At 42.9% G+C, this 13,207-nt stretch overlaps 1 protein-coding gene across 2 annotated transcripts in view; it reads right to left on the bottom strand.

The window, feature by feature from the left end:
* tet1 (tet methylcytosine dioxygenase 1) overlaps positions 1-13,207 on the bottom strand; it is a 50,020-nt gene that overhangs the window by 17,216 nt on the left and 19,597 nt on the right. The window contains exons 1-2 of one of the 2 annotated variants that reach the window (XM_014215170.3): positions 3,531-3,815; positions 2,946-2,996 (exon numbers count right to left, since the gene is read on the bottom strand). In XM_014215170.3, coding sequence (XP_014070645.3) covers positions 2,946-2,996; positions 3,531-3,572 — 93 coding nt within the window. In that variant the 5' untranslated portion in view covers positions 3,573-3,815. Of the gene's footprint in view, positions 1-2,945; positions 2,997-3,530; positions 3,816-13,207 lie in introns of those variants that run through there. The other variant, XM_014215163.3, reaches the window with a different exon arrangement.

Here is a 13,207-nt window from a genome sequence, read left to right as displayed (position 1 = left end):
CACTTTTCGCACCAAAGTCCGTTCATCTCTAGGAGACAGAACGCGTCTCCTTCCTGAGCGGTATGACGGCTGCGTGGTCCCATGGTGTTTATACTTGCGTACTATTGTTTGTACAGATGAACATGGTACCTTCAGGCGTTTGGAAATTGCTCCCAAGGATGAAACAGACTTGTGGAGGTCTACAATTTTCTTTCTGAGGTCTTTCTTTCTGAGGTCTTTCTGAGGAGCTGATTTCTTTTGATTTTCCCATGATGTCAAGCAAAGAGGCACTGAGTTTGAAGGTAGGCCTTGAAATACATCCACAGGTACACCTCCAATTGACTCAAATGATGTCAATCAGCCTATCAGAAGCTTCTAAAGCCATAACATAATTTTCTGGAATTTTCCAAGCTGTTTAAAGGCACAGTCAACTTAGTGTATGTAAACTTCTGACCCACTGGAATTGTGATACAGTGAATTATAAGTGAAATAATCTGTCTGTAAACAATTGTTGGAAAAATTACTAGTGTCATGCACAAAGTAGATGTCCTAACCGACTTGCCAAAGTTATAGTTTGTTAACAAGACATTTGTGGAGTGGTTGAAAAACAAGTTTTAATGACTTCAACCTCAGAATTGAAAAAGCATGTGTGAGCAAGGAGGCCTACAAATCTGACTCAGTTATACCAGCTCTGTCAGGAGGAATCGGCCAAAATTCACCCAACTTATTGTGGGAAGTTTGTGGAAGGCTACCTGTAACGTTTGACCCAAGTTAAACAATTTAAAGGCAATGCACCAAATACTAATTGAGTGTATGTAAACTTCTGGCCCACTGGGAATGTAATGAAATAAATAAAAGCTGAAATAAATCATTCTCTCTACTATTATTCTGACATTTCACATTCTTAAAATAAAGTGGTGATCCTAACTGACCTAAGATAGTGTATGTAAACTTCTAACTTGAACTGCATATACTAGGTCGTGTCAGAGGATAGCCCAAAAAATTGTCAAAGAGTCCAGTTACCCAAGTCATAGACTTTTCTCTCGGCTACCGCACGGCAAGCAGTACCAGAGTGCCAAGTCTAGGTCCAAATGGCTCCTTAACAGCTTCTACCCCCTGCTGAACAATTAATCAAATGGCCATCCAGACCAATGGCCACCCAGACTAATTACAAATGACCTCGACTAACCTGTACCCCCGCACATAGACTCGGTACCGGTACCCCCTGTATATAGCCTTGGTATTGTTGTTTTCTTGTGTTACTTTTTAAAATTATTTTTTCAACTTTATTTACTAAATATTTTCTCAACTCTATTTCTTGAACTGAATTGTTGGTTAAGGGCTTGTAAGTAAGCATTTCACGGTAAGGTTTACACCTGTTGTATTCGGCGCATGTGACAAATAATATTTATTTTATTTTACTTCTGAAAAGAAGTGACATCATAAGAATACAGTAGGCATTTTCACATCCTTATTGAATGTCACAGACAGCAAACAGGTGGTTCTACTGTCAATCCTTTCAGAACATTCTCTTAAAATGATACATTAAAAAGGCTTATTTAAAAGTATTTGAAAAGTAATTCCTGATAAAGTAGCTCTTAGGCTGCTTTCAGCTCTGATAATCCTCAAAAACATCCACAGAGTTCAAAGCCAGACCACAGGCTGCAGACAATCTTACGACAACTATCCCACGGTGTGCTGTGCTTAAGATAAGACATTAAAAAAACATGCTTCCTTCCTGGGCTGAGTGTGTGAGTGTGTTTCTGTGAAGTTCTGTGCATCGTATTCGTTTCATTCATAGAGCGTAATGCCGCCTTCCTCTCTGAACTCAACTTCACAGAGTCAGACACAGACTGACTAAACAGAGCAGTGCACAAATACTTTAACTCCTAATAATACTCTTTCTTCCAGCCAGTCAGGCTAAAAACAGAATCAAACCGACTCACGCAAACACAGTAGCACAAAAAGAAAACATTGCATAATGTACTATCACTACTGCTACTACTGCAGCTAAAACTACCACAGCACAACCTACAAACACTCGTCTCCATTTTTCAATGAAAGGTTACTACTACTACTAGTCCTGTCCTAGCAACAAGACTACGACTGCTCTCTGACTCCTAACGACCCTCTCAGAGGAGAAGGGTTTCCAAGGAGGTTTCAACCGAGGGACTATCCATCCCTAACAAACACACACACAGACACGCATCAATACACACACACACACACACACACACACACACACACACACACACACACACACACACACACACACACACACACACACACACACACACACACACACACACACACACACACACACACACACACGCATCAATACACACACGCACACACACACACACACACACACACACACACACACACACACACACACACACACACACACACACACACACACACACACCTCCACATAGGGAGTATCCATCCATAGCATCCACAAACAGAGAGACAAGAAGCGTCTACATCTCACCAAAATATATAATGATATGCCTTACACCATATACTACTACTACTACTACTACTACTACTACTACTACTGTAGCCTGATGGGTAGGAGCGTTGGGCCAGTGACCGAAAGGTTGCTGGATTGAATCCCTAGCTGACAAGGTAAAAATCTGTCGTTCTGCCCCTGAGCAAGGCAGTTAACCCGCTGTTCCCCGGGCGCTGATGACGTGGATGTCGATTAAGGCAGCCCCCCGCACCTCTCTGATTCAGAGGGTTAAATGTGGAAGACACATTTCAGTTGAATACAATCAGTTGTACAACTGACTAGGTATTTCCCTCTACTAGAACCAGACAGTAATGCTAGTCTAACTACTGTTAACTCTCCTCTCTCACACAAACAAATAAATAGATAGACAGAAAGAGAAGGACGCAGAAGGATCCTTGCCCCACCACGGCTAAAAAAAGACATTAAGAGAAAAAAAGAGAAGGGTGGTTGTTACCGTGGAAACTGGTTTCTTTAACGCTCCTTTGGCCACGTCCTTGCACGCCACCTGGAAAACACACCGCACACACACACACACACACACACACACACACACACACACACACACACACACACACACACACACACAGACACACACACACACACAGACACGCATCAATACACACACACGCGCACACACACACACACACACACACACACACACACACACACACATCGTTAGTGATTTAGATGTTACACAGCCCAACAGGAATAGTAATAATAACAATCAACTATTTGTATCAAACCTTTCATACATTGTTTGTATTCTAATAGTAGTATACAGAAACTGCTTCCAAATACAAACACAACACAAACAACACTGAAAAACAGTACAGATAGTTATCATAATAATACATTCTACTGTAAAGTATCTTTCATACACTACATTGTTTGTATCCTGATATCCTGAAACTGTTCCCAAATCCACACACAGCCCAGCAGCACAGCAGACAGGGTTAGTCTCCTGCTAGAATGCTGTACTGTATTAATATGCGTCTAGACAATAGCCTCCAGGGCTACTAAACGCTCCGGGCAGCTTTACCTTGTCTGTCCTCAGAGGCAGAGCCTCCAGTTTGGGTAGCATTATATTCCTACAAGGTACCGGTGGCCATCTTGCTTTGCTTTTGCTCCCCTCAGCTCTAGATAGAAGAATAGCAGGCTACTATAACAGCAGTCTCTGAGAGGAGGGCGAGCTGAGCTCTCCACTACCATCGCCAGAGCAGAGAGAGGCTGCCTGCCTGTCTGCCTGCCTGCGAGACACTGTGTAGAGAACTGCTGTTGCCGCAGACACGAACACAGACATACACACACTCACGTAAACACACGCACCCACACACACACACACACACACACACACACACACACACACACACACACACACACACACACACACACACACACACACACACACACCACACACACACACACACACACACACACACACACACGGCATGCCTCTCGCAGACACAGACTGAGCCCCACCAGCCAATGGGGTGAGGGCGTCAGCGGCTTGTAAATGATCTCCCATGCCTAGTCCCTCCTAAACAAAGGAGCTCCTATGTGGGCTTTTACTCCAGCCCCTAGGAACGGGACACACACAAACTGTGGAATGGACAACGTACACGCACCAGACTGGAGCTGAGCTGAGGAAGAAGAGATAGATGTGTCCACCGAGCTGTGTCTGTCTGAGATATTAACCCTTTAAACACAAACTGGGTGTGGGAAACAACACGTTATTTCAAAATATGTTTATAAATGGCGTATTCAACATTATGGAAAAGTTGATTAACAAAATGAGGTCTAACACATGTATTATATTGTTTTCTATTGTATTATATTCTATTCATACAGAAGTAGACAGGCTCAGAGTTAGATAGAAAATACAATTACTCTGAGATGATATTGCATGAGAGACAACAAGAACATATGACTGAATTCATATCACTGGTTTAATTATTTAGCATCTTAATGGACGCTGACTGTAATGCAAAGCACACACTCCTGTCTGTCTGGCATCAGTCACAGCTCCGATGGTTCCTCCAAGTCACCTCAGAGTTCAAACTACAAACACTTGTCCTAGCCTCTATGGTCTCATTGCGTTAGCTTTTTATGAACTCTGTCATAACGCTGTGAGAAAATGTCAATCTTAAAAAATATATATTAAAAGTATCAGTTTTATAACAAGACGAGAGTTGCAGAGTATTTTTATTATCTAAGCTGTGATTTGGGGCTGTGATTTCTTTAAGCTGTTATTTCTCCAACTAACTCAATGTACACAAAACATGACAGAATCCACCCTAAGCCATGCCACACTTTCCAGGCTTGTGTTCATTAGGCACGAAACGGAAGAAAATGGACTGAAACAAGGACGGACTACCTGCACTTTTACAATAAACCCAATGTACGTTTTCCGTTGCAAAATGTTGTCAGACGTTTTCCGTTTCGTACCCTAATGAACACAACCCAGCATTGTGAAACACCAAAACACAGTCAGGTGGTCAACTGCTGCTGCATGAGTGTAGCACCAGCCCACAGTGGTTCCGCTCCAGTAACTCTCTACTCCCTGGCATACAAGGGTAGTGGCACGAGTTGTGTGTGTTTGGGGTGGAGAAGAAACACACCCTTACTCCGATGAGTAGACACCCAGCCCTTCTCTCTCTCTCTCTCTCTCTCTCTCTCTCGTTCCCTCTGTCATTTCTATCTATATCTCTCCCAGGGCCTCCCCTTTTCTCTCCTCTAGCCTCTCTTTCACCCTCTCCCAGCAACTTCTCTTCCTTTCCCCACTCTTTCTCAGCCTCTTCTCAGAGAGAACTCCCTCTTCTCTCTCTCCTCTCTAAAGATGACCATGTGGTGTCGGCAAGGCGGAGGTCATACCAGGACAAGGGAACAAACTCAGGCAGGCTCCCTGTGTGTGTGTGTGTGTGTGTGTGTGTGTGTGTGTGTGTGTGTGTGTGTGTGTGTGTGTGTGTGTGTGTGTGTGTGTGTGTGTGTGTGTGTGTGTGTGTGTGTGTGTGTGTGTGTGTGTGTGGTGTAGCTCAGGTACTACGACAACAGCTTTTAAGTGTATTCATAACAACCGCTAGCAACAGGCAGCATACCAACCCCAAACAAACACACACGGACATCTCTCTTGAGGCTAAACCACTGAATTAAAAGGACATCATAGTAAGCACAACTAAGATGGGGCAGTGTTTAACAGACTACTGTTCTAATGTTCATAAGAATCCTCATTCTAACTTGACAGTCTATACAAGTACATTAAAATCTAAGTGCAGAGGAAAAAATATATTTTAGAATTCCATTCAACTACAAGGTGTAATTGAGGCAGGTTAGAAAAGGAAAGTTTAGATGCAGACAAGGCTATAGTGAAGTCTGGACTTAAACAGCTAGTGCCAGTGCTATAGGTAGATGATGACAGAGAGAGAGAGAGAGAGAGAGAGAGAGAGAGAGAGAGAGAGAGAGAGAGAGAGAGAGAGAGAGAGAGCGTGTGTGTGCATGTGACTAATTATAGCTGTCTATGGTAGTTGGACAGGTTTGTCTCTTTTGGGCAAGTGTCTGACCGACCGTGTGTGTTCTAAACAGGTCAGGTTGGCTTTCCAGTCACCTTTAATATGAATCACCACACCTATCAACTACCATCTGGTAACATACTGTAACGAGCCTGTAAGACCACCGAAACTCGCACAGAGTCTGTTGACTTAGGACACAGATTTCCCATAAAAGAATCAAGTTGTCATTTATTTGGATGAACACAGACAGTGCACCCCAGCACTTGTCCGCCGCACAAAATGCCTCACCAAAACTCTCCCCCAGCATGCCTCACCTACAGCAACTAATTTGCATAACACTGTGTGACAGGCTGAGAGACTTTCGAATGTGTAAAACATTACAATACCACACTTAAGAAAGGCTGGCAGCCTGCAGGACGCATGGTCAGTAATTTGGATAGTTCTCTACACCATACTTTACTTGGAAGTTTCATTCAATTACATTTTTCCTTGGATCTTAGCAAATCTATTTGGCAAAACCTTCTGACAACACCAGCCCACAAATGCCAGTCAGATAATCTGCAATGCTCATCTGTGTTGGACTAAAGGTCTGCACGGGACTGATTTCTTCATCCCGCTCCAACCCGTTCCCACTGATTTTAATACAGCGCCCGCCTGCTCCTGCTGACTTCATGTCCGACTCCCACCTGCTCCCGCAAGAACTGGTCTAACCCACCGCAAGAACTGGTCTAACCCACCGCAAGACCTGGTCTCCAACCCACCGCAAGACCTGGTCTCCAACCCACCGCAAGAACTGGTCTCTAACCCACCGCAAGACCTGGTCTCCAACCCACCGCAAGACCTGGTCTCCAACCCACCGCAAGACCTGGTCTCCAACCCACCGCAAGAACTGGTCTCTAACCCACCGCAAGACCTGGTCTCCAACCCACCGCAAGACCTGGTCTCCAACCCACCGCAAGACCTGGTCTCCAACCCACCGCAAGAACTGGTCTCTAACCCACCGCAAGAACTGGTCTCCAACCCACCGCAAGACCTGGTCTCCAACCCACCGCAAGACCTGGTCTCCAACCCACCGCAACAACTGGTCTCCAACCCACCGCAAGAACTGGTCTAACCCACCGCAAGAACTGGTCTAACCCACCGCAAGAACTGGTCTAACCCACCGCAAGACCTTTTTCAGAGTGCAGGGATTGCGCAATGTGCCATGCCTTTATTTTTCGTTTTCCAGGAATGATGTACATACGAGGAGAAAGCAGAAGTCGTAACCTTTTCGCTGATGTAATTAGATCTCATGTCTGATTCCCAGTTAGTCCACTAGAAGATCACATGACGTGACTTGGCCACTTGAAACCAAATGTGTCTGGTTTGATCTGGTTTGGGTTGTACCTCACTGTGTGAAAATGTCTGAACGGATTCTCAAGCCTGACATCATAAAATGACCCAAGCGATTAGGCCTTTCAAGTTCTAAAACATATTTTCCCCCATTTGAAATGAGTGAGATAGATCAGCGGCACATATGGAGGATGCATTCAAGGTAATATCAGGGTGGCTGGTAGCCTAGCGGTTAAGAGCGTTGGGCCAGGAACCAAAAGGTCACTGGTTTGAATCTCAGAGCCAACTAGGTGAAAAATATGTTGATGTGCCCTTGAGCAAGGCAATTAACCCTAATTGCTCCTGTAAGTCTCTCTGGATGAGAGTGTATTGTAAATGTAACATTAAATGTTGATGGAAAAGAAATGCATTATGATGACCTTGCATACAACTTTTTTTCACTTTCTGTGACTTTCCCTCCATTGCATACTCTATAAATATGACTGTAGTGTATGATTTATGGCCTGTAGAGGGGGGGGGGGGGGCATTGGCATTCTTATGACTCCCCCAGCAAAAAGACAAGTGCTGTAGCTTTAGAGTTATATGTCACTTTGTATTTTCTGACTGAAATTGACGGAGTGGGTACCACTTAAGCTCCAAAACAACCGTTTCACAGGTTAAACTACCAGAGATTCTCACCTTCCAGACGTGGAATTGTATCAACTCGCCACCCAGGGCTTTTACCTGTGACATATAGTTAAATAAACTAAAGAGGAAAAATGGGTGCATATTGAAGATGGCCATACTCATCCCCAAAACCTTTTCACATGTCAATTTTCAAAGGATAAATCTAAGAACATTAACAACTTCATAGTTAAGAATATTATAACAATATGGAAGAAAATTAAACATATTCTACAAGAAACAATATCACTCCCTAATAACACAACTCTATGCAACAATCCTTCAATAGCTTTTCAGAATTCACTGATAAATTGGTTCACATGGAACACTAAAGGTAAATGACTTGGTAATAGGAAATGTAAAAAGTTCCATGACAGAATTAAAAAGCAATTTTGGACCGGCTAATGTAGCTATTTTCAAATGAACTTAAAAGTTTCATATCACAAAATTTGTATTTGAAATATTTTGGGACATCAGAGCAATCTTGAGAGAATCCTATTTGAGTCAGAAAAGGATATTCATATGATAGGTAAATTACAGGAAATGAAAATGTACACTTAATCCAGTTTAAACTAATGTATAGAATTTACTCTACAAAATTCACAAATTACACAGCACAACAGCAGTCATGTCTTAAGTGTAAAACTGACAATGACTCAATAAGCCATGCCTTCTGGGAATGCTATAAAGTCCAAAAGTTATGAGCGGAGTTAGAAAGTGTAAATTGACCTTTAATCTGTCTGTCTGGATATTTCAAGACATGACATATGGGTGCAGTGAGATACCCGATGGGTTGAACGTCAATCATCTTGAAAAAAAGTATACTTAAAAACTAGAAATCAACCAATCCTCCATTGTCAACACAATGGAAAGGTCAAATGCTTTATTGTCTAAATGTTGAAAGTGTGTGGGTGACGGATAGAAACAAAATGGTGCAGTTTGAGGCCATGTGGCGGAGAATGATGCGGGCACTGGTGATGGTGGTGTGAGCTGGGTCTGGGCAGGTGTGATGTCGTTGATGTTTGTGTGCATCTGTATGTTGTTAGTATGTGTATGTTTTGTTAAAATATATATATATGTTTAAAGTCATTCAAAAAAATACCAGAGATTTTCACATGGCCCCTTATATTAGGTAATCAGTACCACAGGATGAGTCATAATACCCGATAACCCTGTACATCTCTCTAGGATAAGTTGACTTTTATTCATATATTCGCCTCTATTTACCCCCCAAAAATGAAAAGCAAATTAGCTGCTGATGTGGCTATCATAAAGAACTACAAATACCATGATGACCTGGTTGAGACTGCCGAATCGAGGCAAAAATAAGAATCTCTGCATTAACTTTCTAATGTTAGCTAAATGTAGTAATGAATAAATGATCAAAATGTCTTAAATTGACAAGTCTGTGAACTGTTTTGTGCAAGTTTTATATTGACACAATACCTGTTAGCAAAGGTGTCAGCTAGAGAAGATGTGCAGGAGCTTGCAGGGATTTGTAGTTTTGCATGATTTTACTTTGATGCTAATTAGCATTTTTCGAATCTGAGAGTAAATAGAGCCGACTATATTGATAAAAGTCACCTTGTCCTAGAGAGATTTACATGGTTATCAAAACATCACACCATGGTAAGCCTACACGAAACAAAGCCCTTATTTTAAGTGTTTCTAAAATCCCCTATGGGAAAATTAATGGTGGAAAAACAATTGGAACCATTTCCATGTTTGACCACTAGGTTTTATGGGTATTATGACACCTCCACCATGGGACTCTATTGGGCTACATCAGCCAATAGGGTAGACGTAGTTTGAAAGACAAATTAAAATAGGAGAGCGGACACTTACTTGACCTGAACAACGTTTTACATAACTTTTAGGAGTGGGATGATTTGCAGATAAATGTGTTATCAATATTTTTTTTCTGTGAATATCGGAACCTAAACTATAGCCTTTAATATAGTATTTAGGAAGTTAATTTAATTGCTTCTCTGCCCATGCTTGCATAGCCTACAGGCTTTTTAAATGAGACCATGCATAGGCACATTTCTGGCTGTTAAACAGCCATCACTGGCTCATCTCATATGTATATACTGTATTCTATACTATCTATTGCATCTTAGCCTATGCCGCTCTGATATTGCTCTGACATTGCTCATCCATATATTTATATTTATATATTCTTATTCCATTCCTTACTTAGATTTGTGTGTATTAGGTATTTGTTGTAGAATTGTTAGATATTACTTGTTAGATATTGCTGCACTATCGGAACTAGAAGCACAAACATTTCGCTACACTCGCAATAACATCTGCTAACCATGTGTATGTGACCAATAACATTTTATTTTATTTTATTTCATCTCACATGCTCACCAAGTTTAGGTTGGCTACTGAACTTGAAGCAGAATGATCCTATGAGAGTTTGTGAATAGCGCGAGAAAGAGGTGCTTTTAATACAATAGATAACACATTCAAAACAGAAAGACAACCGTTCTAAATAATCTGCGGGACAACAAAATATTTTCATCCCAAAGTTATCTGTCTGACCGCCCTCTCCCGCCCGTAGCATGAAAATGAAAAATGCAGACTGAGCCACCTCTCGGGTCCCACGGGATGCTCGCAGGAATGAATCTCTCTACTTGAAACCACTACACAACACATAGCCTAATGCTTCCTCAGACATTAACTAGGCAAGTCAGTTAAGAACAATTCTTATTTTCAATGACGGCCTATGAACAGTGGGTTAACTGCCTTGTTCAGGGGCAGAACGACAGATTTTTACCTTGTCAGCTCAGGGATTCGATCTTGCAACCTTCCGGTTACTAGTCCAACGGTCTAACCACTAGCCTACCTGCACCCCAAAGATCTACACAGTCAAAGTGTAATGTAGCCTACAGTTGAAGATTGATTTCTGAAAGTCTGAAGCCTTTGAGTGGATGGACCACTTTAACTACTATAAGTCCTGCACCACTCAGCCCCTTCCAATACCCTTTTCTCTCCCCACCACCCCTTTACAGCACCCCTAACTCCTGTTCCATACTACAGTTACCCCTTCTCCCTACTCCTGCACCCCTCCTCCCATCCCCTACCCCCTCCACTGGACCCCTAATAGCGTGCTCTTAAAATGTCCAATATGTTTATATTTTAACAAGTTGTCCAGACCTCGTTAGGCACAAGTAGTCCTGGCATTAATCATCCTCCACTCTCTCAGCACCCTGGCGAGGTAAAGTAGTCCCTCTGCTGCTAAGCTGTAATGTGTCTTGATGACATCTGGAAACCAATTCCACAGGACAGATCGGATTTATGGCAAAACGTTGTCACTGCCAAAAGCTGACAATGGCAGTGCACTGCCAATAGACCGCCATTACTGCCAATAGTAATGTCAATGTAATATACTGGTAATGTCTCTCATTTGCTAGGTATAACACAAGGTATATGCCAAGAACCACTAATTTCCTACTTCCTAGCTCCCGTCCCTTGTTTGCATCTCTCTCGTCTCTCTCTGCTTCTTGGCTTATGTCTTTCCCTTCTCCTCTCTTGCCTCGCTCCTCCTATGTCTCCTCTCTCTCTCCTCTCTTACTCTCCCCCTCTTCTCCTGCCCTCTCACCTCCTCTCCTGCCCTCTCACCTCCTCTCCTCTCCTCTCCTCTACTCTCCTCTCTTCTCCTCTCCTCTCCTCTCCTCTCCTCTCCTCTCCTCTCCTCTCCTCTCCTCTCCTCTCCTCTCCTCTCCTCTCCTCTCCTCTCCTCTCCTCTCCTCTCCTCTCCTCTCCTCTCCTCTCCTCTCCTCTCCTCTCCTCTTGTCATATCACTGAAAGACATGCTCAATTGTCAGATGGACATTTGACTTTCTAGTGGCGGTGGAAAAAGCTGCCTGTTCTTCTGGAGCCAACTAGGAGCGCGTGGTGACAACCTTGGGAAAACATGACTCCATGCCTGGACCTGTCCCCATCCCCGACACTAAACTCACACTCTGTAAATGAAAGCTATACAAATACACACACACAAACACACGCACGGAAACACACACAACCCACACCCTAAAACTGTATATTAACTCCTACACACCAGGTGTGAGGAAAAACGAGGGCCTTAATTCTCCATGAAAGGCACAGTGGGGCAGTAAAGCCATGTAGAGGCTGAACACAGACGACAATGGCTCGCTCATACAGGACACCCATGGGACGGATCATACTACACTGTACTACACTGTAGTAACTACAGCGTTCAAATTAAACACTACAGTGGGAAAAAGATCTAGGTCTAGTCACAGTCAAACTCTCTGTGTTTCTGCCTCTCTGTCTAATAACCTTGTCTCTCTCTCTCCGTTGGTTGGCTAAGTAAGTTAGTTGTAACTCATGTCACCCTACACACATTTGACAGTATATACAGTGCATTTGGAAAGTATTCAGACCCTTTGACTTTTTCCATATTTTGTTATGTTACAGCCTTATTCTAAAATGTATTAAATTGTTTTTTCCCTCGTCAATCTACACAAAATACTGCATAATGACAAATCAAAAACTGGTGTTTAGACATTTTCGCAAATTAATAATAAAAAATAAATAATGAAATATCACCTTTACATAAGTATTCAGACCCTTTACTCAGTACTTTGTTGAAGCACCTTTGGCAGTGATTACAGCCTCGAGTCTTCTTGGGTATGACACTACAAGCTTGGCACACCTGTATTTGGGGAGTTTCTCCCATTTTTCTCTGCAGATCATCTCAAGCTCTGTCAGGTTGGATGGGGAGCGTCGCTGCAGAGCTATTTTCAGGTCTCTCCAGAGATGTTCTATCAGGTTCAAGTCTGGGCTCTGGCTGGGCCCCTCAAGGACATTCAGAGACTTGTCCTGAAGCCACTCCTGCGTTGTCTTGTCTGTGTGCTTAGGGTTGTTGTCCTGTTGGAGGGTGAGTGAGAGATTTACCAACAACTATGAGACAGGGAGGAGGTGAGGGCTCTGGAAGTGTGGTGTCAGGAAAATAAACTCTCACTTAACGTCAACAAAACAAAGGAGATGATCCTTCGCCCCAATCTGAGGTCCTGAGCGCTCTGGATCAGGTTTTCATCAAGGATCTCTCTGTACATTGCTCCATTCATCTTTCCATCAATCTTTACTAGTCTCCCAGTCCCTGCCACTGAAAAACATCCCCACAGCATGATGCTGCCACCACCATGCTTCACCGTAGGGATGGTGTCAGGTTTCTTCCAGATGT

The sequence above is a fragment of the Salmo salar genome, chromosome 01 (assembly GCF_965601325.2).
Source record: "Salmo salar chromosome 01, fSalSal1, whole genome shotgun sequence".
NCBI lineage: Eukaryota > Metazoa > Chordata > Actinopteri > Salmoniformes > Salmonidae > Salmo > Salmo salar.
This window is presented reverse-complemented; position numbering and strand designations above follow the sequence as displayed.